Below are 26,925 nucleotides of genomic sequence, written 5' to 3'. Positions count from 1 at the left end.
ATGGTTTCCAAAAGTATGACCCTAACCCTTCTCCCACAACCCACACACTACACTACCCCTAACTCTGCTCCTGCTCCCCGCACACACTACACTACCCCTAACTCTCCTCCCACTCCCCGCACACACTACACTACCCCTAACCATGCTCCTGCTCCCTGCACACACTACACTACCCCTAACTCTCCTCCCACTCCCCGCACACACTACACTACCCCTAGCCCTGCTCCCACTCCCAGCACACACTACACTACCCCTAACCATGCTACTGCTCCCCACACACTACACTAACCCTAACCATGCTACTGCTCCCCACACACTACACTAACCCTAACCATGCTACTGCTCCCCACACACTACACTACCCATAGCCCTGCTCCCACTCCCAGTACACACTACACTACCCCTAACTTTGCTCCTGCTCCCCGCACACACTATACTACCCCTAACCATGCTACTGCTCCCCACACACTACACTACCCCTAACCCTCTTCCCACTCCCCGCACACACTACACTACTCCTAATCATGCTACTGCTCCCCACACACTACACTACCCCTAACCCTGCTCCCCCTCCTCGCACACCCTGCACTACCCCTAATGCTGATGCTGCTCCCCACACACTACACTACCCCTAACCCTCCTCCCACTCCCCGCACACACTACACGACCCCTAACCATGCTACTGCTCCCCACACACACTACACTACCCCTAACCATGCTCCTGCTCCCCGCACACACTACACTACCCCTAACTCTGCTCCCACTCCCAGCACACACTACACTACCCCTAACCATGCTACTGCTCCCCACACACTACACTACCCATAACACTCCTCCCACTCCCCGCACACAATACACTAACCCTAACTCTGCTATCACTCCCCGCACACACTTCACTACCCCTAACTCTGCTCCCACTCCCCGCGCACACTACACTACCCCTAACTCTGCTCCTGGTCCCCACACACACTACACTACCCCTAACTCTGCTCCTGGTCCCCACACACTACACTACTCCTAACTCTTCTCCTGCTCAACACACACACTACACTACCCCTAACTCTGCTCCTGCTCCACACACACACTAAACTACCCCTAACCCTGCTGCCACTCCCCGTACACACTACACTGCTCCTAACTCTGCTCCCACTCCCCGCACACACTACACTACCCCTAACCCTGCTCCCACTCCCAGCACACACTACAAAACCCCTAACCATGCTACTGCTCCACACACACTACACTACCCCTAACCCTGCTCCCACTCCCCGCAGACACTACACTACCCCTAACCCTGCTCCCGCTCTCCGCACACACTACACTACCCATAACCCTGCTGCCGCTCCCCGCTACATTACACTACCCTTAACCCAGCTCCCTCTCCCCGCACACACTACACTACCCCTAACTCTGCTCCCAATCCCCGCACACACTACACTACCCCTAACCCTGCTCCCTCTCCCCGCACACACTACACTACCCCTAACTTTGCTCCTGCTCACCCGCACACACTACACTACCCCTAACTCTGCTCCTGGTCCCCACACACTACACTACTCCTAACTCTTCTCCTGCTCCACACACACACTACACTACCCCTAACTCTGCTCCTGCTCCACACACACACTACACTACCCCTAACCCTGCTGCCACTCCCCGTACACACTACACTACCCCTAACCATGCTCCTGCTCCCCGCACACTACACTACCCCTAACCCTCTTCCCACTCCCCGCACACACTACACTACCCCTAACCATGCTACTGCTCCCCACACACTACACTACCCCTAACCCTGCTCCCCCTCCTCGCACACCCTGCACTACCCCTAATGCTGATGCTGCTCCCCACACACTACACTACCCCTAACCCTCCTCCCACTCCCCGCACACACTACACTACCCCTAACCATGCTACTGCTCCCCACACACACTACACTACCCCTAACCATGCACCTGCTCCCCGCACACACTACACTACCCCTAACCCTGCTCTCACTCCCAGCACACACTACACTACCCCTAACCATGCTACTGCTCCCCACACACTACACTACCCCTAACCCTCCTCCTACTCCCCGCACACAATACACTACCCCTAACCATGCTACTGCTCCACACACACTACACTACCCCTAACCCTGCTCCCACTCCCCGCACACACTACACTACCCCTATCTCTGCTCCTGGTCCCCACACACACTACACTACCCCTAACTCTGCTCCCGCTCCCCGCACACACTACACTACCCCTATCCCTGCTCCCACTCCCCGTACACACTACACTGCCCCATACATGCCTAACCTCCCGCTTTTAGTGGGCGCCTCCAGATTTTTACCTTATGTTCCTGCTGCCCCGCAAACATTACCATTACTCCCGGTTTTTCCATCCCTATTAAAATAAGGACTGCGCATGTGTGAGGGGCGGAGCCTACAAATGGAGACATCACAACGTGTGACGTGAAGGCCGGCCACTGCGGGGTTATGGGTAGCGGTGGCCGTCTATGTACACAGTACCTGTGAGCGACGGAGGCTTCAGCAGCAGACGCGGCAGTGGTGGACTTTTCTACCGCCATGCAAGGTGGTCCTCAAAGCATACTACTAACAGTTGTCTTCTTCAGGGGCTGGCCCTTCTTCTGCCTGCGGCGTCAGGCTGTCTCTCCGGCCCCCTCGGCGGGGTCTTTCTAATTATGGGCATCAGCAGCAGTATGAAGTCCTCTGCGACGGTGGCTCCTTCCCTCCGGTCCTGGCAGCAGGCTCCTTAGTTGAAGTCTTCTCGTCCGCGGGCACTACTCTGGGCAGCCAGCAGCTGATGGAGTCTTCCTCCGGGTCCTTCTGCTCTCCCAGCAGTGGCAGGTCAGTCCCTACTCCCTATATCTACTCATGTACGTGTGTGTGTGTGTGTGTGTGTGTGTGTGTGTGTGTGTGTGTGTGTGTGTGTGTGTGTGTGTGTGTGTGTGTGTGTGTGTGTGTGTACTGTGTAGTGAGCTCTAGTAATGTGTGTGTGTACTGTGTAGTGAGCTCTAGTAATGTGCATGTGTGTGATAGATATTAATGTCAGTGGGGGAGCTAGGGTGTCAGATTATAGGAATATATACACCCATAGGTAGAGTAGACCACGCTGCAAAAACGGCGCTACGCGCGGCGCTTTCTGCAATCTCCCTGAAAATGGTTTCCAAAAGTATGCCCCCAACCCTGCTCCCACAACCCACACACTACACTACCCCTAACTCTGCTCCTGCTCCCCGCACACACTACACTACCCCTAACTCTCCTCCCACTCCCTGCACACACTACACTACCCCTAACTCTGCTCCTGCTCCCCGCACACACTACACTACCCCTAACTCTCCTCCCACTCCCCGCACACACTACACTACACCTAACCCTCCTCCCACTCCCCGCACACACTACACTACCCGTAACCATGCTCCTGCTCCCTGCACACACTACACTACCCCTAACTCTCCTCCCACTCCCCGCACACACTACACTACCCCTAGCCCTGCTCCCACTCCCAGCACACACTACACTAACCCTAACCATGCTACTGCTCCCCACACACTACACTAACCCTAACCATGCTACTGCTCCCCACACACTACACTACCCCTAACTTTGCTCCTGCTCCCCGCACACACTACACTACCCCTAACTCTACTCCTGCTCCCCGCACACACTACACTACCCCTAACCATGCTACTGCTCCCCACACACTGCACTACCCCTAACCCTCTTCCCACTCCCCGCACACACTACACTACCCCAAATCATGCTACTGCTCCCCACACACTACCCTACCCCTAACCCTGCTCCCCCTCCTCGCACACCCTGCACTACCCCTAATGCTGATGCTGCACCCCACACACTACACTACCCCTAACCCTCCTCCCTCTCCCCGCACACACAACACTACCCCTAGCCATGCTACTGCTCCCCACACACACTACACTACCCCTAACCATGCTCCTGCTCCCCGCACACACTACACTACCCCTAACCCTGCTCCCACTCCCAGCACACACTACCCCTAACCATGCTACTGCTCCCCACACACTACACTACCCCTAACCCTCCTCCCACTCCCCGCACACAATACACTACCCCTAACTCTGCTATCACTCCCCGCACACACTTCATTACCCCAAACTCTGCTCCCACTCCCCGCACACACTACACTACCCCTAACTCTGCTCCTGGTCCCCACACACACTACACTACCCCTAACTCTACTCCTGGTCCCCACACACACAACACTACCCCTAGCCCTGCTCCCACTCCCCGCACACACTACACTACCCCTAACTCTGCTCCTGGTCCCCACACACACTACACTACCCCTAACCCTGCTCCCACTCCTCACACACACTACACTACCACTAACTCTGCTCCCACTCCCCGCACACACTACACTACCCCTAACCCTGCTCCCGCTCTCCGCACACACTACACTACCCATAACCCTGCTGCCGCTCCCCGCTACATTACACTACCCTTAACCCAGCTCCCTCTCCCCGCACACACTACACTACCCCTAACTCTGCTCCTGCTCCCCGCACACACTACACTACCCCTAACTCTGCTCCTTGTCCCCACACACTACTCCTAACTCTTCTCCTGCTCCACACACACACTACACTACCCCTAACTCTGCTCCTGCTCCACACACACACTACACTACCCCTAACCCTGCTGCCACTCCCCGTACACAGTACACAACCCCTAACCCTGCTGCCGCTCCCCGCACACACTACACTACCCCTAACCCTGTTGCCACTCCCCGTACACACTACACTACCCCTAGCCCTGCTGCCTCTCCCCGTACACACTACACTACCCCTAGCCCTGCTGCCACTCCCCGCACACCCTGCACTACCCCTAATGCTGATGCTGCTTCCCACATGCACTACATTACCTCTAACCCTGCACCCACTCCCCATACACACTACCCTACCGCTAACCATGCTCCTGCGCCCCGCACACAATACACTACCCCTAATCCTGCTGACGCTCCCCGCACACACTTCACTAACCCTAACCCTGATCCCTCTCCCCGCACACACTACATTACCCCTAACCTTGATCCCACTCTACGCAAACACTACACTACCCCTAACACTGTTGCCGTTCCCCGCACACACTACACTACCCCTAACCCTCCTCCCACTCCCCGCACACACTACACTACCCCTAACCCTGCTCCCACTCCACTCACACACTACACTACCCCTAGCCCAGCTCCCACTCCCAGCACACACTACACTACCCATAACTCTGCTCCTGCTCCCCACACACACTACACTACCCCTAACTCTGCTCCTGCTCCCCGCACACACTACACTACCCCTAACGCTCCTCCCACTCCCCGCACACACTACACTACCCCTTACCATGCTCCTGCTCCCCACACACTACACTACCCCTAACCCTGCTCCCACTCCCCGCACACACTACACTACCCCTAACTCTGCTCCTGCTCCCCGCACACACTACACTACCCCTAAATCTGCTCCTGGTCCCCACACACACTAAACTACCCCTAACCCTGCTCCCACTCCCCACCCACACTACACAACCCCTAACTCTGCTCCCACTCCCCGCACACACTACACTACCCCTAACCCAGCTCCCTCTCCCGGCACACACTACACAACCCCTAACTCTGCTCCTGTTCCCCGCACACACTACACTACCCCTAACTCTGCTCCTGGTCCCCACACGCACTACACTACCCCTAACCCTGCTGCCGCTCCCCGCACACACTACACTACCCCTAAGTCTGATCTTGCTCCACACACACACTACACTACCCCGAACCCTGCTGCCACTCCCCGTACACACTACACTACCCCTAACCCTGCTGCCACTCCCCGTACACACTACACTACCCCTAACCCTGCTGCCACTCCCCGCACACACTACACTACCCCTAACCCTGTTGCCACTCCCCGTACACACTACACTACCCCTACGCCACTTCCCGCACACCCTGCACTACCCCTAATGCTGATGCTGCTTCCCACATGCACTACATTACCCCTATCCCTGCTCCCACTCCCCATACACACTACCCGACCCCTAACCATGCTCCTGCTCCCCGCAGACACTACACTACCCCTAATCCTGCTGTCGCTCCCCGCACACACTTCACTAACCCTAACCCTGATCACTCTCCCCGCACACACTACATTAACCCTAACCTTGATCCCACTCCCCGCAAACTCTACACTACCCCTAACCCTCCTCCCACTCCCCGCACACACTACACTACCCCTAACCATGCTACTGCTCCCCACACACACTACACTACCCCTAACCCTCCTCCCACTACCCGCACACACTACACTACCCCTAACTCTGCTCCTGCTCCCCGCACACACTACACTACCCCTAACTCTGCTCCTGGTCCCCACACACACTACACTACCGCTAACCTTCCACTACCCACACACACTACACTACCCCTAACTCTGCTCCCACTCCCCGCACACACTACACTACCCCTAACCCTGCTCCCGCTCCCCGCACACACTACACTACCCCTAACTCTGCTCCCACTTCCCGCACACACTACACTACCCCTAACCCTGCTCCCTCTCCACGCACACACTACACTACCCCTAACTCTGCACTGGTCCCCACACGCACTACACTACCCCTAACTCTGCTCCTGGTCCCCACATGCACCACTCTACCCCTAACCCTGCTGCCGCTCCCCGCACAGACTACACTACCCCTAAGTCTGCTCTTGCTCCACACACACACTACAGTACCCCTAACCCTGCTGCCACTCCCCGTGCACACTACACTACCCCTAACCCTGCTGCCGCTCCCCGCACACACTACACTACCCCTAACCCTGTTGCCACTCCCCGTACACACTACACTACCCCTAGCCCTGCTGCCTCTCCCCGTACACACTACACTACCCCTAGCCCTGCTGCCACTCCCCGCACACCCTGCACTACCCCTAATGCTGATGCTGCTTCCCACATGCACTACATTACCTCTAACCCTGCTCGCACTCTCCATACACACTACTCTACCCCTAACCATGCTCCTGCTCCCCGCACACAATACACTACCCCTAATCCTGCTGTCGCTCCCCGCACACACTACACTACCCCTAACCCTGTTGCCACTACCCGTACACACTACACTACCCCTACCGCCACTCCCGCACACCCTGCACTACCCGTAATGCTGATCCTGCTTCCCACATGCACTACATTACCCCTAACCCTGCTCGCACTCTCCATACACACTACTCTACCCCTAACCATGCTCCTGCTCCCCGCACACAATACACTACCCCTAATCCTGCTGTCGCTCCCCGCACACACTTCACTAACCCTAACCCTGATCACTCTCCCCGCACACACTACATTACCCCTAACCTTGATCCCACTCCCCGCAAACACTACACTACCCCTAACCCTCCTCCCACCCCCCGCACACTCTACCCCTAACCATGCTACTGCTCCCCACACACTACACTACCCCAAAACCTGCTTGCACTCCCCTCACACACTACACTACCCCTAACCCTGCTCCCACTCCACTCACACACTACACTACCCCTAACCCTGCTACTGCTCCCTGCACACACTACACTACTCCTAACCATGCTACTGCTCCCCACACACTACACTACCCCTAACCCTGCTCCCGCTCCCCGCACGCACTACACTACCCCTAACTCTGCTCCTACTCCCCACACACACTACACTACCCCTAATCCTACTCCCACCCCCCGCACAGACTACACTACCCCTAACCCTGCTCCCACTCCCCTCACACACTATACTACCCTTAAACATGCTATTGCTCCCCGCACACACTACACTACCCCTAACCATGCTACTGCTCCCTGCACACACTACACTACCCCTAACCATGCTACTGCTCCCCACACACTACACTAACCCTAAGCCTGCTCCCACTCCACTCACACACTACACTACCCCTAACCATGCTACTGCTCCCCACACACACTACACTACCCCTAACCCTCCTCCCACTACCCGCACACACTACACTACCCCTAACTCTGCTCCTGCTCCCCGCACACACTACACTACCCCTAACTCTGCTACTGGTCCCCACACACACTACACTACCGCTAACCTTCCACTACCCACACACACTACACTACCCCTAACTCTGCTCCCACTCCCCGCACACACTACACTACCCCTAACCCTGCTCCCGCTCCCCGCACACACTACACTACCCCTAACTCTGCTCCCACTCCCCGCACACACTACACTACCCCTAACCCTGCTCCCTCTCCACACACACACTACACTACCCCTAACTCTGCACTGGTCCCCACAAGCACTACACTACCCCTAAGCCTGCTGCCGCTCCCCGCACACTCTACACTACCCCTAACTCTGCTCCTGCTCCACACACACACTGCACTACCCCTAACCCTGCTTCCACTCCCTGTACACACTACACTACCCAAAACCCTGCTGCCGCTCCCCGCTACACTACACTACCCCTAACCATGCTCCCGCTCCATGTGCACATTACACTACCAGTAACTCTGCTCCTGATCCCCACACACACTACACTACCGCTAACCTTCCACTCCCCACACACACTACACTACCCCTAACTCTGCTCCCACTCCCCGCACACACACACTCCCCCTAACCCTGCTCCCTCTCCCCGCACACACTACACTACCCATAACCCTGCTGCCTCTCCCCGCTACACTACACTACCCCTAACCCAGCTCCCTCTCCCCGCACACACTACACTACCCCTAACTCTGCTCCTGCTCCTCGCACACACTACACTACCCCTAACTCTGCACTTGTCCCCACACGCACTACACTACCCCTAAGCCTGCTGCCGCTCCCCGCACACTCTACACTACCCCTAGCTCTGCTACTGCTCCACACACACACTACACTACCCCTAACCCTGCTTCCACTCCCCGTACACACTATACCCCAAACCCTGCACTGCTCCCCGCACACTCTACACTACCCCTAACCCTGCTGCCACTCCCCGCACACACTACATTACCCCTAACCTTGATCCCACTCCCCGCAAACACTACACTACCCCTAACCCTCCTCCCACTCCCCGCACACACTACACTACCCCTAACCATGCTACTGCTCCCCACTCTCGACACTACCCCTAAACCTGCTCCCACTCCCCTCACACACTACACTACCCCTAACCATGCTACTGCTCCCCAAACACTACACTACCCCTAAACGTGCTCCCACTCCCCTCACACACTACACTACCCCTAACCCTGCTCCTGCTCCACACACACTACACTACCCCTAACCCTGCTGCCACTCCCCGTACACACTACACTACCCCTAACCCTGCTGCCGCTTCCCACACACACTACACTACCCCTAACCCTGTTGCCACTCCCCGTACACACTACACTACCCCTAGCCCTGCTGCCTCTCCCCGTACACACTACACTACCCCTAACCCTGTTGCCACTCCCCGTACACACTACACTCCCCTAGCCCTGCTGCCACTCCCCGCACACCCTGCACTACCCCTAATGCTGATGCTGCTTCCCACATGCACTACATTACCCCTAACCCTGCTCCCACTCCCCATACACACTACCCTACCGCTAACCATACTCCTGCTCCCCGCACACAATACACTACCCCTAATCCTGCTGTCGCTCCCCGCACACACTTCACTAACCCTAACCCCTCTCCCCGCACACACTACATTACCCCTAACCTTGATCCCACTCCCCGCAAACACTACACTACCCCTAACACTGTTGTCGTTCCCCGCACACACTACACTACCCCTAACCCTCCTCCCATTCCCCGCACACACTACACTACCCCTAACCCTGCTCCCACTCCACTCACACACTACACTACCCCTAACCATGCTCCTGCTCCCTGCACACAGTAAACTACCCCTTGCCCTGCTCCCACTCCCAGCACACACTACACTACCCCTAACTCTGCTCCTGCTCCCCACACACACTACACTACCCCTAACTCTGCTCCTGCTCCCCGCACACACTACACTACCCCTAACCCTCCTCCCACTCCCAGCACACACTACACTATCCCTAACCATGCTACTGCTCCCCACACACTACACTACACCTAACCCTGCTCCCACTCCCCGCACACACTACACTACGCCTAACTCTGCTCCTGCTCCCCGCACACACTACACTACCCCTAACTCTGCTCCTGGTCCCCACACACACTAAACTACCCCTAACCCTGCTCCCACTCCCCACACACACTACACTACCCCTAACTCTGCTCCCACTCCCCGCACACACTACACTACCCCTAACCCAGCTCCCTCTCCCCGCACACACTACACTACCCCTAACTCTGCTCCTGTTCCCCGCACACACTACACTACCCCTAACTCTGCTCCTGGTCCCCACACGCACCACACTACCCCTAACCCTGCTGCCGCTCCCCGCACACACTACACTACCCCTAAGTCTGCTCTTGCTCCACACACACACTACAGTACCCCTAACCCTGCTGCCACTTCCCGTACACACTACACTACCCCTAACCCTGCTGCCACTCCCCGCACACACTACACTACCCCTAACCCTGTTGCCACTCCCCGTACACACTACACTACCCCTACCGCCACTCCCCGCACACCCTGCACTACCCGTAATGCTGATGCCGCTTCCCAAATGCACTACATTACCCCTAACCCTGCACCCACTCCCCATACACACTACTCTACCCCTGACCATGCTCCTGCTCCCCGCACACAATACACTACCCCTAACCATGCTACTGCTACCCACACACTACACTACCCCAAAACCTGCTCGCACTCCCCTCACACACTACACTACCCCTAACCATGCTCCCACTCTACTCACACACTACACTACCCCTATCCCTGCTACTGCTCCCTGCACACACTACACTACTCCTAACCATGCTACTGCTCCCCACACACTACACTACCCCTAACCCTGCTCCCGCTCCCCGCACACACTACACTACCCATATCCCTGCTGCCGCTCCCCGCTACACTACACTACCCCTAACCCAGCTCACTCTCCCCGCACACACTACACTACCCCTAACTCTGCTCCTGCTCCCCGCACTCACTACACTACCCCTAACTCTGCACTGGTCCCCACACGCACTACTCTACCCCTAAGCCTGCTGCCGCTCCCCGCACACTCTACACTACCCCTAACTCTGCTCCTGCTCCACACACACTACACTACCCCTAACCCTGCTTCCACTCCCCGTACACACTATACCCCAAACCCTGCACTGCTCCCCGCACACTCTACACTACCCCTAACTCTGCTCCTGCTCCACACACACCCTACACTACCCCTAACTCTGCTCTTGCTCCCCGCACACACTACACTGCCCCTAACCCTGCTCCCGCTCCTAGCACACACTACACTACTCCTAACTCTGCTCCTGTTGCCCACACGCACTACACTACCCCTAACCGTGCTGCCGCTCCCTGCACACACTACATTACCCCTAACTCTGCTCCTGCTCCCCGAACACACTACACTACCCCTAACTCTGCTGCCGCTCACTGAACACACTACACTACCCCTAACCCTGCTGCTGCTCCCTGCACACACTACACTACCCCTACACACTACACTACCCCTACACACTACACTACCCCTAACACTGCTGCCACTCCCCGTACACACTACACTACCCCTAACTCTGCTCCTGCTCCCCGCACACACTACACTACCCCTAAATCTGCTCCTGCTCCTCGCACACACTACAATACCCCTAAATCTGCTCCTGCTCCCCGCACGCACTACACTACCCCTAACTCTGCTCCTGGTCCCCACACGCACTACACTACCCCTAACCCTCTTGCCGCTCCCCGCACATACTACACTACCCCTAACTCTGGTTCTGCTCCCCACACACACTACACTACCCCTAACTCTGCTCCTGCTCCCCACACACTACTCTACCCCTAACCCTGCTACCGCTCGCCATACACACTATACTACCCCTAACTCTGCTCCTGCTCCCCGCACACACTACACTACCCCTAACCATGCTCCCGCTCCTTGCACACACTACACTACCCCTAACCTTGCTGCCGCTCCCCTCACACACTACACTACCCCTAACCCTGCTGCCGCTCCCCTCACACACTACACTACCCCTAACCCTGCTCCTGCTCCCCGCACACACTACACTGTTCCCCTAACCATGCTCCCGCTCCATGCACACAAATCACTACCCCTAACCCTGCTGCCGCTCCCCACACACACTACACTACCCCTAACCCTGCTGCTGCTCCCTGCACACACTACAGAACCCCAAACTGTGCTCCTGCTCCCCACACACACTACACTACCCCTAACCCTGCTGCCACTCCCCGCACACACTACACTACCCCTAACCCTGCTGCCACCCCCCGCACACACTACACTACCCCTAACCCTGCTGCCACCCCCCATACACACTACACTATCCCTAACCCTGCTGCCTCTCACTGCATACACTACACTACCCCTAACCCTGCTGCCGCTCACTGCACACAATACAATACCCCTAACCCTGCTGCCACTCCCCATACACACTACACTACCCATAACCCTGCTCCTCGCGCAAACTACACTACCCCTAACCCTGCTGCCGCTCCCCGCACACACTACACTACCTCTAACTCTGCTTCTGCTCCCCACACACACTACACTACCCCTAACCCTTCTGCCACTCCCCGTACACACTACACTACCCCTAACCCTGCTGCCACTCCCCGCACACACTACAGTACCCCTAACCCTTCTCCCGCACACACTACACTACCCCTAACCCTGCTGCCATTCCCCGTACACACTACACTACCCCTAACCCTGCTGCCTCTCCCCGTACACCCTACACTACCCCTCACCCTGCTGCCACTCCCCGCACACCCTACACTACCCCTAATGCTAATGCTGATGCTGCTTCCCACATGCACTACATTACCCCTAACCCTGCTCCCACTCCCCATGCACACTACCCTACCCCTAACCATGCTCCTGCTCCCCGCACACAATACACTACCCCTAATCCTGCTGTCGCTCCCCTCACACACACTTCACAAACCCTAACCCTGATCCCACTTCCCGCACACACTACACTACCCCTAACTCCGCTCCCGCTTCCCGCACACACTACACTACCCCTATACTTGCTGCCACTCCCCATACACACTACACTTCCCCTAACCCTGCTCCCACTCCCCGCACAAACTAGACTTAATAACTGTGATGTGAATGAGCGTGATAAACGTTACACCATACCCGCAGAGTGCACGCTGGTAGCACAGGGAGATTTATGATGCAATTGAAAAGCGCTCTATAGCGTCTCAGACCAGCTCACTAATTATCTGTCTATTCAACCCCATTGAATTGCCGATGAGACGACGGCCTAATGAAAGTGACACGTTGAAAGATGATAAATGCTATAGTATACCTGCAATGAGATTAGGGTGACTAATACCTCTTTTCCACCAAAAACCCAGGTCCGACCTGGGTTTTTGGACATGGTTGCAACCCTGGTCAGACCCAGGTCAGACCCATTTACACTGCACCTTTGATCTGGGTTACTCCCAGGTCAGCCCTGTTCACACTGAACTCAGGTCTGCCCTGCTAAACCTGTGAGGTCATAAAAAGTGGGAGGTGAATGCTCCACAACCACCAATCCGCTCATTTTAGGCATGATCCAGGTCAGATAACCCGGGTTGCACCGTTTACACTGCACTATTACCTGGGTCCATCCTTGGTCCAACCCTGGTAGCTACCTGGGTTGGATTGCAGGGTCACTTGACCCAGGTTATTTTTCAGGGACCCTTTTACACTGAGCTGTGACCCGGGTAGACCCAGCAAAAACCCATGTTTTTGCTCTGGTGTAAAAGGGGTATAACAAGCGTATTGCAGTGTTTCAAATAAATACACTGCAACAGTCAGATTAGATATCTTTTTAGTTTGACATTGAGAGTATCACAATAGGTGAGGAAATACAACTGATTGTACTCACAGCCTTTGAACAAAATCTAGTAAGGGTTGATAAATAACATAATTGTGACCAATATGATTGTAGATGATACAATTAAAACATATTAAGTCCTGACAATATAATAAAGGATATAATTATATACCAGTTTACCTTAAGTGCCAATTTAACCAATCAAGTGGACACTGTATATAATCATACTATGATATTATTATCTTATAAATTGTGATAATTAACAATTTCTAATGAGATAAATGAGTCACATTTGTGAATTATTATTTAGAGACTAATATATTGGGCTATGTAACAAGAGCTATAGTGCTTTGGGAACAGCAATTAACCAGGCTGCTGTTACATATTACAGTGTGGTATATAATTGAAAAGTGAGGAAGACACTGATTTAAATTGTGGAGATTACAACAATTGTGGAGAACACAGAGTTTTAGATCACATACACTATTTCTTTTTATTATATATAAAAATCCATAAATATTTTGCTGCTTTTTATTATTATTAATGAATAAAGGTTATATTTTTTGTTTTCTTTTGGTCACTGTAACATATGATTCAGATTATATTTAATCCGTGAGTGACCCATTGAAGGAATACTTTGTCTTTTTGTTTTAAATGAAGCCTAGCCTGTAGAATCCTTTGGGCGCTGCTCCTCCTGTTGGAAATGGAGTGACTATTAGGCCTATTCATCAACACTAAAATAACGTTTTTAAGGACATTTTCCTTAAATAACGTTATTTTGGTATTCATGTAGCCACATAGCACAGAAGATATCACAGATATCTCCTTGCTAAGTTCCCCTGCGTTAATTTCCACACTCCCCATACATTAGTACATTAGTACATTAGTATGGGGATGTGGAAATTGTGGTATTCATCAAATTCCGAAAATTATCAATTTTCGGAATTTGATGCAGTTACTATTCGCCAATGTGAGGTGGCGAATAGCAGGTGAAACTTACCTGTATCCGCGTGTGCAGGTCCCCCGACGAGTCCCTCCGGCGCTCTGCTCCGTCCTCAGGCTCCGGAGGCTTGTCGGACATGTGTGCTCCCCAGCAGAGCACAAGAAAGTTTAGACAAAAAAAAAAGTTTTTTTTTTTTCTAATCTGTCATGTGGTCTGCTGGGAAACCACATGACAGACCAGCAGGACGGAGTCGGAGGCTGCTGCGCGGACAGGTAAGTCGGGGGGGGAGGTGAGCGGAGGGGGGAGGGGGTGGGGGGGTACACAAACTTAACGCATCTGAAGGCAGTGCTGCGCATGCACTGGTTTTACAGATGTAACAGCGCATGCGCAGCACTGTTTCCAGATGCGATAAGGTAGTGTAGGCAGGGAAAAGTATCTATTTCCCGAAAAGCTGTCATCGCAAAAGTGACAGCTTTTCGGAATAGATACTTATGGAGAGGTGGAATGATGAATTCCACCTATAATTAGGTAGAACTCCATGCGAGTTCTAAAGCTAATTATCTCCAGAGAATTTTTAGGTTTAATGAATAGGCCCATGAGGCAGTTATTGGAGATATCTGTTGTGGTCCCTCCATGGTACATTGGGAGGATCCTTAATATTTTCAGGGACCCCAAAAAATCTGTTTGTGGGGGATATCCTGCAAATATTACTTAATAGGCCCCTTAGTATAATAGAACCGGTATTAATGAATACTCTCCTGTCCAGTAACATGCAGCAGCGTTTTTCCCAGTTGTCCATAGTACGCTGCTGCCAGCAGAAGGCTACCGTGTAATGCACATTAGCAGCAGATTTATAATGTATACTGTTACTGGTGTAGATTGTAGTAACTCTCTTTAATATACTTCAGGTGCTACAGTCAGAGATACAGGAATCAGAGGCTGTGATGCAGGTGTATGACTTTAGCCGTCTCTGGCAGTATGATGTGATCGGGGAGGTGCGGCTGCAGCCGGGGACATGGATCTGCTGCATGTCACTGAGGAGTGGAAAGAGCTGGGAGCTGCAGCCAAATCAGAGGTGGGGGCACAGTGACACCGGGGCAGGGCCACATCCTGGGAATAATGTCATCACCTTCCAACAAATACACGTAACCAGATTTACCGTACTGACTTCTATTTATTGCTTAAACCTTATTACAGTATGAAGGACTCAGAGGCACGTGCTTCTCACTGTATTATACTCCTGTGACTCCTAAACTCATCGTTGTCATCCTTGAGGCCAAGAAACTTAAAAAAATGGACAATGTTGGCTCTTCAGGTGATATTTTAAAATAATATATAGAGACAGTTCGGAATATACGGTGGGGCTGATTCACTACCGTACGCAACTGTGATTGTGCACTCAATCGGCTGATTATTTCACACTGCGCATGCATATGCATCAAAGTGCGCAAACCACCTGCTGCGATCGGGACTGCGATCGCAGTGACTACACAGATCCATCACAGAGTGGTTGACAGGAAGTGCTGTTTGTGGGGGGTGGTCTGAGAAACGCAGGCATCCTAGTTGCTTTTGCACGCTGTTGCAGGGGCGTGCATAAATTAGCCAATCCAATGGCCTACGCAGTATGAGGCGTCATAGCGTGCATAGACGTTAGCAATTTCTTAGTAAGGTAAGAGCTTGTGCAAGTGTGTGTGAGGATGCGATGGTACTCGATTGTACCGATGGTTTTGCAGTCTTGCTAGACAGTACATATGTGTGTAAAGTAAAGTGGGCGTCCCTGTGTAGTGCTGCGACGGGATATCGATTGCAATGGATTAGCATACTATCGCAGTTGAACTGCATGTGTAATCGCAATTGCATACGCAGTTGCGATCCTTAGTGAATCAGGACCACTGTACATTGTTTTGTTCCTTTGTTTGATGTTTGCAGTGGTTTGAACTAGTAGAAAACAATGTGATAGCTGCCACATAAAACAGTTAATGGCTACAACAAGTCAAATAAAGAGTCCAAGAAATAATAAAAATGAAAACTAAGCTGCTCCAAACATTTTCCCATCCACATAAAATCCAATGCTGAGTGCACTGCATGCAGCTCTGACGTCATGTGGAGAGTAATGTGACGGAGGAGATATCTATCAACTGTCCCTACAATGTTTTTACTGAGCGTGACAGTCACCCAAAACCAGGACGGCCCACCAGAATCAGGACAGCTGACACAATGTCCTTCTTTCCTACCTGTTATTGCAGCTTCCACTTCCCTCTGCTGCTTCTGGTGGTTTAAGCTCAGTCAGGTTGGACTGGCCAACAGGGGTACAGGGGAAATCCCTGGGGAAATTATCGGACCCCCATAATTAACATCATGAATAGACCCCTAAGCCTCCAGCTCTCCAATTATGACTTGTTATATCTATAGCACCCACATGTAACAATTAGGCCTCCCTCCTATTCTCCTCAACCAGCCACAACTTTAAATTAGTAGTCACATTTCATAAATAGACCTGTTTATCCCCAACATGCCCTGACATTAAAATAATAGTATTCACAATAATACACTCCTTCCCCCTCCAAACAGCCCGGCAATAAATAAGTAGTATTCAGATTAAATAAATAGACCTATTTCTGACAATAAACAGCCCCACAATTAATTATATCCACAGCTTCCAAACCACTCAGCACTAAATAATTAGGCTCTTCAACGTTACTATGGCAATGTCTGCTGATTGGCAGCTGGACTCTTTAGCTAAGGGCTCATACACACTTAACGATATGCTCCCTGATCAATAGCGCTAAGTGTTTCCCCTGCGTTGCCAGACTCACTGTCATTATCGTCATTGAGCATACACACCGAATGATATCATTAACGATATCGTTCAGTGATGGCACCCTCCCTCATCCCCGTACTTGCAGAACCTGATGATATCATCCTCTTACCTTTATGTCTGTCTGTTACTACCCAGTTAGGTTCTATTAATGATATTTCCTTTTGTAAAGCGCAAATGAATATGCTGTGCTATATAAGAAACTGTTAATAATAATAATAATATCGTCAGGTTGCGCTGCGAGTACGAGCGATGAAAGACATCATTAACAATCCGCGGGAGCGCGCATCGTTAATTATGTCTTGCATACAGAATGGACGATATTGAAAGCGATGAACGATAATGATATCGTTATCGTTCATATCGTCCAACTTATCGTCTAGTGTGTATGCGGCATAAGGTGCAGGAACCCACATGAGTCTCCATAATGGAAAATATATAAAAAAAGAAAAGAGCTGGGTACTGAGTTGGATAAAACAATAAATTAATGCAAGTAAAAAATTATTTTATCAATGAGGGTGTGAACCACTAGAATATAATAAAATATATAGCACTTTGTTGCAGAGCACTGACTGCATACACTCATAATCATCAATATTACAGCTCTGGAAACAAAGTGTATCCATTTGTAATAGGCAGCATACATTCAGGGGATTCAATGAAATAAAAAACAGTAATTACACTGAATGGTACCACTGATATCAGAGGCCACATTAGGAATGTACCTCTATGCACCAGGTGATCGGTCTATACGGAGATTGGGGAACAAATAATGTCTTTGCAAACTGTAAGTGCTCCCCCTTATATAGCTGTTATATGTACCTTAGAAATCCAGGTGCAGAAGATATTTTGTCTTTCCCAGCGGTATCTGGTGACCCCTGTGCTCCATTTCTGCTCTCCTTTGTTGTAAAGACCACAATCTACAGCTGGCAATCTACATCAGCTGACAGAGATTCCCGCTCCCCCTGCAGCCTAGTGACCCCAGGGCAGGGATTCATACACCCAGGGCCGGATTTCCCACTAGGCATCCTAGGCGCTCGCCTAGGGCCCGGCGGGACCCAAGGGGCCCGTGGACGGGCCCCTTTGCCCTTAGAAATCACCTGTCACAGGACTCCCAGAGGAGCACTTCGCGAGTACCGCGTGACGCCATGACGTCACGCGGTCCCGCCTCCTCACCCAGAGAGTCCCGCACGGCTGTCTGCATGGTGCTCTCTGGGAAAGAGAGACTGTGTGCACGAGGCAGCCTGCCTGCGCAAGAGGGAAGGGTCTGCGTGTGTGCACAAGGCACACAGTGACTCACCCGATCCACGGCCCGCCGCTGTGTCCCTCCTGTGGCGGATCCAGGGCCCCCGTAACACAAAAGGGGAAAACAAAGTTTTTTCTCCATAAGGGGGCGTGGCCACGGACCCACGATTAGGCCACGCCCCCTCGATCCAGACGGCTCTCTGCAGAGACAACTCTGCTCAGTCAGGAAGAGTCAGAGCCTGAGGAGCAAGTAGCAGCACACACTACTACACTGGCTGCCGTTGTTGGAGCAGCAGGACCCCAAACTCAAAGAAAAAGGAGCAGTCCAGCTGCCGAAATGAAGGTAAGTTGGAGGGTTGGCCCGGGGAGCTGGTTGGTTGTTGAGGTTACTCGGGGCTGGAGGCTGGAATGACAGGGGTCTTCGAGGGGAGACAGGATGACGGGCCTGGAAGGGAGACAGGAGGCCGGAATGTTGTGGGGCTTTGAGGGACACGGGGCTAGAGACTGGAATGACAGGTGGCTGGAGGGGACACAGAGGGCTGAAGGTAATGACTAGAATAGAGGGCTGCAGGGGACCTGTGACGTCACACCCACGTGACCCGGCATGAAAGGGGGAGGGGCAGGGATGCTAACGGGGGACCAAAAGTGTCCCCTCGAGGGCTCGCTGCGCTCGCCACGCTTCGGGCACGGTGCCTCGCTACGCTCACCACAGATATTTATGCCCCCTCTGTGCCCTCCTGGATGGTAACGCAGGAGCAGTCCAGCCTCCTGCAGCGGTCACGTGGTTGATACATCAGAGAGGTCCTTTAGCCACATCTAGCCAGGGCCGGCGCTAGGCTTTGCTGCGCCCAGCGCCGTCCTGTGTGGCCGCCCCTTCCCTCCTCCGCTCCCTCCCCCTGAAGCTTCATAAACACTTTAGCACCGGGAGGGAGGGTGGGCGTTTCCAGCGCCCGCCAGACACCATGGTGCTCCGGGCGACGGCCCGGCTTGCCTGGACCTAGAACCGCTACTGGATCTAGCATCAACCGAGGGCTGAAAGCTGAATGACAGGGGGCTTGAGGGGACACAGAGGACTGAAGGCTGGATTGATGAGGGAACAGGAGGCTGGAATGACAGGTGGCTGGAGGGGACACAGAGGGCTGAAGGCTGGAAGAATGAGGGTCTGGAGGGGACACAGAGGGCTGAAAGCTGAATGACAGGGGGCTGGAGGGGACACAGAGGACTGAAGGCTGGAATGATGAGGGGACAGGAGGCTGGAATGACAGGTGGCTGGAAGGGACACAGAGGGCTGAAGGCTGGAATGATGAGGGGCTGGAGAGGACAGGTGGCTGGAGGGGAAACAGGGCTGAAGGCTGGAATGACAGGTGGTTGGAGGCTGGAATGATGGGGGGCTGGAGGGTACACAGAGGACTGGAGGCTGGAATGCCAGGGGACTGGAGGGGACATAGATAGGTGGAAGCTGGGGGGAACACGGGGCAGGAGGCTGGAGCGGACACAGGGGGCACATTTCAGGTTGAACTTCTGTTGTACGATGATGACATTGGTTATATTCCTACACAAACAGGCATCTTCCGGACCATGTGATATTCAACGTGAATAGTGACTACTGATTGAGGACACTGTCTGCCCACGGAGGATCAATTTCTTTAGAGGTTCCCCATTGCCGAGAAACCACCATATAGGTAAGGTGAGTTTTTATTTAGTACACACAAATACAGTACAGGTTGAGTCTCCGATATCCAAAATGCTTGGGACCAGGGGTATTTTGGATAATGGAATATTCCGTATTTTGGAATATTTGCATATCATAATGGAATATCTTGGGAATGGGACCCCAATATACACACATAATGCATTTATGTGTTATATACACCTTATACACACAGCCTGCTGGTCATTTTATACTATATTTTCAATAATTTTGTGGCTCAAACAAAGTTTGTGTACATACATAAAATTCAGTTATGTTTCATATACACCCTATACACACAGCTTGAAGGTAATTTTATACAATATTTGTAATAATTTCTGCCTTAGACAAAGTTTGTGTACATTGAACCATCAAAAATCAAAGGTTTAATTTTCTCAGTCATGCCAAAAAAAATCCGTATTTCGGAATATTCTGTATTTCGGAATATTTGGATATTGGAGACTCAACCTGTATTGATTTTTTTGTCCTGGGCTCTACTTGGTCTAGCCCGGCCCTGATATGACACACAAGGTCCCCCTCCTACAGGTGACTAAAAACGGACTAATGAGGAGTCTGAGGACCCAGGCGACACGTACCTCACTCCCTGGGCCCCCATTGGGATCTATGATGATGGATGGATCGCCGATGCGGTGGCAAGCACATCCTTGTCACCACTGCATATACACACACCGCCCACCCAAAAGTAAGAGTCTAGATCCGCCCCTGTCCCTCCCTGCTGGTGATCCATCATCCACCTGGCTAGCCCCGCCGCCGCCCACCAGTAGCAATCAGCAGCAGCAGTGCTGCACCCAACAAGGCCAGGCAGGTAGGGACCCTGATGAGCTTTCTTCCTGTCACCCTATTTTTCACCCTTTCCTCCCATTTCCTTCTTTCCCGTTTTCGCCTGTGACATTCCAAGTGGGGTCCAGAGACACCTACTGTAATGTATGCACAGGATTGTTTGAGGGAGGGGGTCCCAAACCGGTACCTTGCCTAGGGCCCCATGAGGTCTAAATCCGGCTCTGCATACACCTGCAGCTTAGCACCACGTGGCCAGTGCTTGGTGTCCCAATTATGTGTCACTCACGCTCGTTACATCACCAGAGACCACAAAGGAGCATAGCCGTCACCAGACACCGATTTCTACAGTATAACAGCTATGGGACAGATTCAGAGGTGTATGCTATGCCAATATTTACACAGCAGAACGATTATCGTATGCATATATTCACACAGCAGCTGTATACATATATATAGGCCCTATATACGGAGGCGCAGTTACAGAGTGCATAGATTTTATGTGGTTATTTGGGCCGCAATCTCCACATAGACCGGTCACCTAGTGCATATAAGTTTATTCCTATATTGGCTCCTTGATCTCCCATGCTGTAACACATGCTGATAATCACCCTGATGTATTACACTCATACACATGCTTCTCACACTACATCCTGCAAGGAAACCACTGATATATTGTACCCCATGCTGTGATATACAAACCCCTGAGATTATACAATTATAACCCTTTTACACTGGAGCTAAAACCCGGGTTATTGAAGGGTTAACCCGGGCAGCTCCTTGGTGTAAAAGGGGTGAGGGTTGGACTGCTGGGTCGAGTGACCCAGCAATCCAACCCAGGTAAATAGCAGGGTTTAACACGGGCGTAGCCTATGAAACCTTGCTGTGTGTACGGCGCACTCCGGGTCTTGATGACCTGGAGTGAGCCGCATGCCGGCCGATTGGTCCGGCTTCAGTGGCGCTTGGAGATGACGTCATCTCCAAGCGTCCACTTTCACGCCGGAAAAGCCGGGTCTATGCAGACCCGACTGCGGTGTGAGCGGCGCCGACTCGGGAATATCCTGAGTCGGCGCCAGCTAAATTCCGGGTCTGATCCGTATAGGAACCCTGTTCCAACTCCGGGTCAGACCCAGAATTTTGGTGGAAAAGGGGTATAACAGTGTAAGAGTGATACAGATTGTTGGTCATTCCTGCAGAAGATACGTTTTATGTGACCATATATCAGGAATTATTCATGTAAAGTGACTGTATGATATTTCATACATTTCTATTTTCTAAATACCTGAAAGACTTATGCAGATATTGCACTTCTGTCCACGGTAATAGGGGCTTGATATACATCATCTATGAATAATTGGATCAGTATCTTCTGATTTTCCCATTACTTATATGTCTGTGCCATTATCTATGTATTATATCACATAGATCACCATATATGAATTCCCCCAACATAGCGCTCTGCATTTGAAGAATAAAAAGAGAGAGATTATCTTATTAGAGAGAGTAGGACAGACCCTTCTTTTCCTATCGCTCCCAGAACAATTTTTTGACCTAATGCTGCTTATTAATTAAATACCTAATAAATGTACATTTTTAACTGATCAATTTATCATCATCATCATTTTACCTGCACTCTTGTCAGAAACCCCCTCTCAGCATATTAGATGTGCCTAGTCTCTTATATTAGACCATTCTGAATTCATAAAACATTACCATTCTTGGTGCCTCTATAATAGCCCCCCCCCCCCCCCCTGCTTTCACTGTATAATTAATTTGCAGCTGCTTCTAAGCTTTAATATCCTACTACACTTTATAATTGGTGGGTCTCTGTACAATCATATCCAGCCCTCTCACCTCCCTAATTCCACTTCACCTGTGTTGTTACTTACTAGATGAAAGCACAAAGGCACCCTGACCTCAATTACAGTATTGCCTTCTTCTACCCGGCAGACTGGTCCAGGGGACCTGTCTTCTGTTGTATTATTATAATGGTGAATTAGTTACCATGCAGGTACCATATAACCTTATGTACATTTTGACCTATGTTCCATTTCTGCAGTTATAAATAGATTTACAAAAAAACTTGAAATAATGCAAAAATAATGTGTAATTGACTTAATCTTCAAAATACACTAAATAAAAGTCTATTCCACAAATTCCTCTACCTCTCCATGAAACACAGATCCTCACTAATAGTATATATGTGTTATAGTGTATATGAGAGAGCAGCAAGCTGGTCACATGACAGGATTCCCATCCTGGCCTCATGCACCTGTAGTCATGGCAACAGCATTGTTTACTTTCAAAGTTGTGAGCGGCAGTTACATCTTCCAACTGACGTTTTTGGAGAAGACGGAGCCCAGTGAGCAGTAGCAGCAGCCAGCACAGGAGTCAGTGACAATGGCCGGAAGGAAGAGGAGCAGGAAGATGAACAACAGAGAGACAGCACCAGAGCCAGCCAGGAAGGGAGCATCTGAGCTGGAAAGGAAGATACCAGGCCCTGAAGATTATCAAGAGAAGAGGAGCGGGAAGAGGAGCCGGAAGAGAAAATGGCGACAACAGGAATCCCTGGTAGAGAAGAGGAAGACATCGGGCAGCAAGGAGAAAGCATTACATGGAGACCAGCAGAGACCAGGTAGAGAGGGGAAGGAGGGTACATCAGGGAGTACACCCATTAGTATGGGGCAGATGTAGGGCCCCAGCAGTATCAGAGACACTAAATGTAGTTGGATATTCATCTAATTTACTTTATAATGTTACACTGGCAAAGTGTTTAATAGAAAATGTTACTATATAAACAATAATAAGGGGTTTCATGATGCTGCATGTGATGAGCTGCTTATTACAGTTATTCAGATACAGATATTAATAAAAGGAAAATCTCCCCTCTTCTAGCCGGTCCCTACACGGGGGCACAGTAACATGAGCATTACTCTGTATCCTCTGCCACCAGCTGTCACACACATGTTATACACACACTATGCTATATCCATGGGCTCAGGGCTGCTGGCTCATAGGCTTATAGAGACAGAACCTCCCCCAAGCATTCACATTAATGGGCACCGGGGGAATTAGCTGGCAAGGTTTGGCTTATATATGGGAAAATGGGGCACAAGGGAAAATGTGACCCCAACATTACATAATACACAATAGGCGTTACTGCACGTCACCCATCTATCTGCAGTGCCTGAGCTGTGTGATACCTGGTGGGAAAGGATACAGAGCAATTCCCATATTACTGTGACTCCATGTAGGGACTGGCCAGATACATTTCCTCTATTTAAATGAAATACAGCTTGGAGTGTAAATAGGTGAGCGCAGTGCATGTATGAGATTGGAAAACTAGAGTTTGCAACGTTTTAGTGCTTTAATGCGCTTTTGTCAAGCAATACAATTGTATTGCTTGACAAAAGCGCATTAAAGCGCTGAAACATTGCAAACTGTAGTTTCTTGAATCTTTATTCCATAAGCCCAGAGCGCTGCAGTCTCCTATCACTATTTCTCTACTTACGGGTCAGTCGACAGTTGTCTCTTATGGAGGGCACCCAGCAGGGTTTATTTGAGTACAAATGAGTGCTACACATAATTACTATACACAGTATATGGACTATGGGCCTGACTCAGAGATGGACACATTGCGGATATGAACATGGTTATAGATTATCGGTAGCCTGTACATGTGTATATGTCACCCTGCGCATGCGTCAAGTTTATTTATTGCTGTCGCTCGCAGTGAAGATTTATCCGTGAAGTGAGTGACAGGCAGGGACCATTTGTGGGTGGTAACAGGGAGGTGATGACTTAAATGCTGATGTCTCATGACCAGTGGCGGATCTTGCCTAGGGGCTGTGAGGCTACAGCCCCCCCAGTAATATCCGCCACTTCAGTATAAAGTCAGTGCAGTCCGTGACTGCATTCTCTACACTACTGTGACTGGCAGTGGCTTCCTATTGGAGGAGCCACCTGCCAGTCAGATATACAACAGGCAGTCTCAGGGGGAGGTGTCTCCTCCCCCTGGGGCTGCCAGTCCCGGCTGCTATTAGCAGAGAGCGGCTTCCAGTATGAAGCCACTACTCTGCCTTTACACCAGCCCTAACCGGCTCCTAGGGGCTGCAGACAATGCAGCCCTTTGGAAGCTGGTGACATGCACATGTGCACGCGCAGCTCCCAGCACTTGACAGATTGATGCCGGGACCCGCAGGTAGATTTGAGTGACGCTCGTTTCCAGTGGTGGCAGCCCCCCTCATCTAAGAGGGTAAGAGCCGCCGCTGCTCATGACCGTATTCTGGGTGAGTCTCTGCCTGTGATTGCGATCCTGTACGCAGTAAAAGTGGTTCCGATGTCTCAGTTCCAGCGGGCATTTTACATGACCGTAGGGTTACTCAGGAGGCCGATGCTGCGTCTTTATACGCAGCTGCTTGGATTTGCGAAACCGCCAGTGTTCATCTCAGTACAAATCCCGGTGCCTGCACATCTGCATATTTCCGCACAGCTGCTCCGTACAAAATGGCAGCGGCGGTGGTGACATTAGCGTTCATCTCTGACTCGTGCCCTATATTACTGAGATTAATATCAGTCATGTTATAAGACTGGTGCCGCCATTATATATAACATTGTATGTGAGTAACAATTTCTCCTGCGTTATCCTTTGGGTACAATATGATATATTCTATGAATAACAGTAACAGTAATATTAGGTTATCTTATAAGATATGTGTTGGATAATTTGGGAACTTGGTAATAAAATGTATATAGATGTGTTATATACAAATAGCTAGTCCTCCTTATATCTGGTCTCTGTTAGTGTCTCTCTGTGGGTTATGTGTCCCTAATAATAAGGCAGCAGTTACAGTATATGTAATTAAGGTTTATTATTATTATTATTATTATTATTCAGGCTTCTGATCTTTTTTAATGTCTTAAAAGGTGACGATGGAAAGAGAAGAAAGGAAGACAAGAAGAGGAGATGGAGACATGAGGGATCTATTATATTCCCGAAGAGAAAGAGAGCGTCGGACGAGGCTGAAACGTTGGCGGATGATCAGCCAATGCCAGGTAGGGAGGGGAAGGCGGTTTTCATCAGGAAAGGTTCTTTTTATTTTTTACATTGACAAAGACTTAGGGCGGGACGCATGACCAGCGCCGCAAAGGGCTGCTCTCTCGGTAAGAATGGCCTTTTGCGATGGAGGGACTTCCGGGTCTATGACCCAGAAACTTTCCGGCGTCCTTCTGTGCATGCCGCAGGGGGTGCTGGGAGTGATCCAATCAGATCTTATAGCACTCTGCAGAAAGAAGCCCATAGGCTTTTATGGGTAACGCCATCAAGAAGATGCCGTTACCCATCGCAACCAAGCCCCGGAGTGCATCTCATTCGGGGCTTGGTGTACATGAGAAATGCGGTCAAACCTCCATTTTCAGGGTTTGACAGCATTTTTCATCCCGCCCTTATAATGAAA

General features: G+C 51.4%; 1 protein-coding gene across 1 annotated transcript in view; it reads right to left on the bottom strand.

The window, feature by feature from the left end:
• Positions 1–26,925, bottom strand: part of LOC148453897 (cell adhesion molecule CEACAM19-like) — a 380,344-nt gene that overhangs the window by 143,804 nt on the left and 209,615 nt on the right. Inside the window, exon 3 of the mRNA XM_088461548.1 lies at positions 16,274–16,290. Coding sequence (XP_088317674.1) covers positions 16,274–16,290 — 17 coding nt within the window. The remainder of the gene's footprint in view (positions 1–16,273; positions 16,291–26,925) is intronic.

The sequence above is a fragment of the Taudactylus pleione genome, unplaced genomic scaffold (assembly GCF_031769625.1).
Source record: "Taudactylus pleione unplaced genomic scaffold, aTauple2 ptg001064l, whole genome shotgun sequence".
NCBI lineage: Eukaryota > Metazoa > Chordata > Amphibia > Anura > Myobatrachidae > Taudactylus > Taudactylus pleione.
Note: the sequence above shows the minus strand (reverse complement) of the source record. Positions and strands in the feature narration are given on the sequence as shown.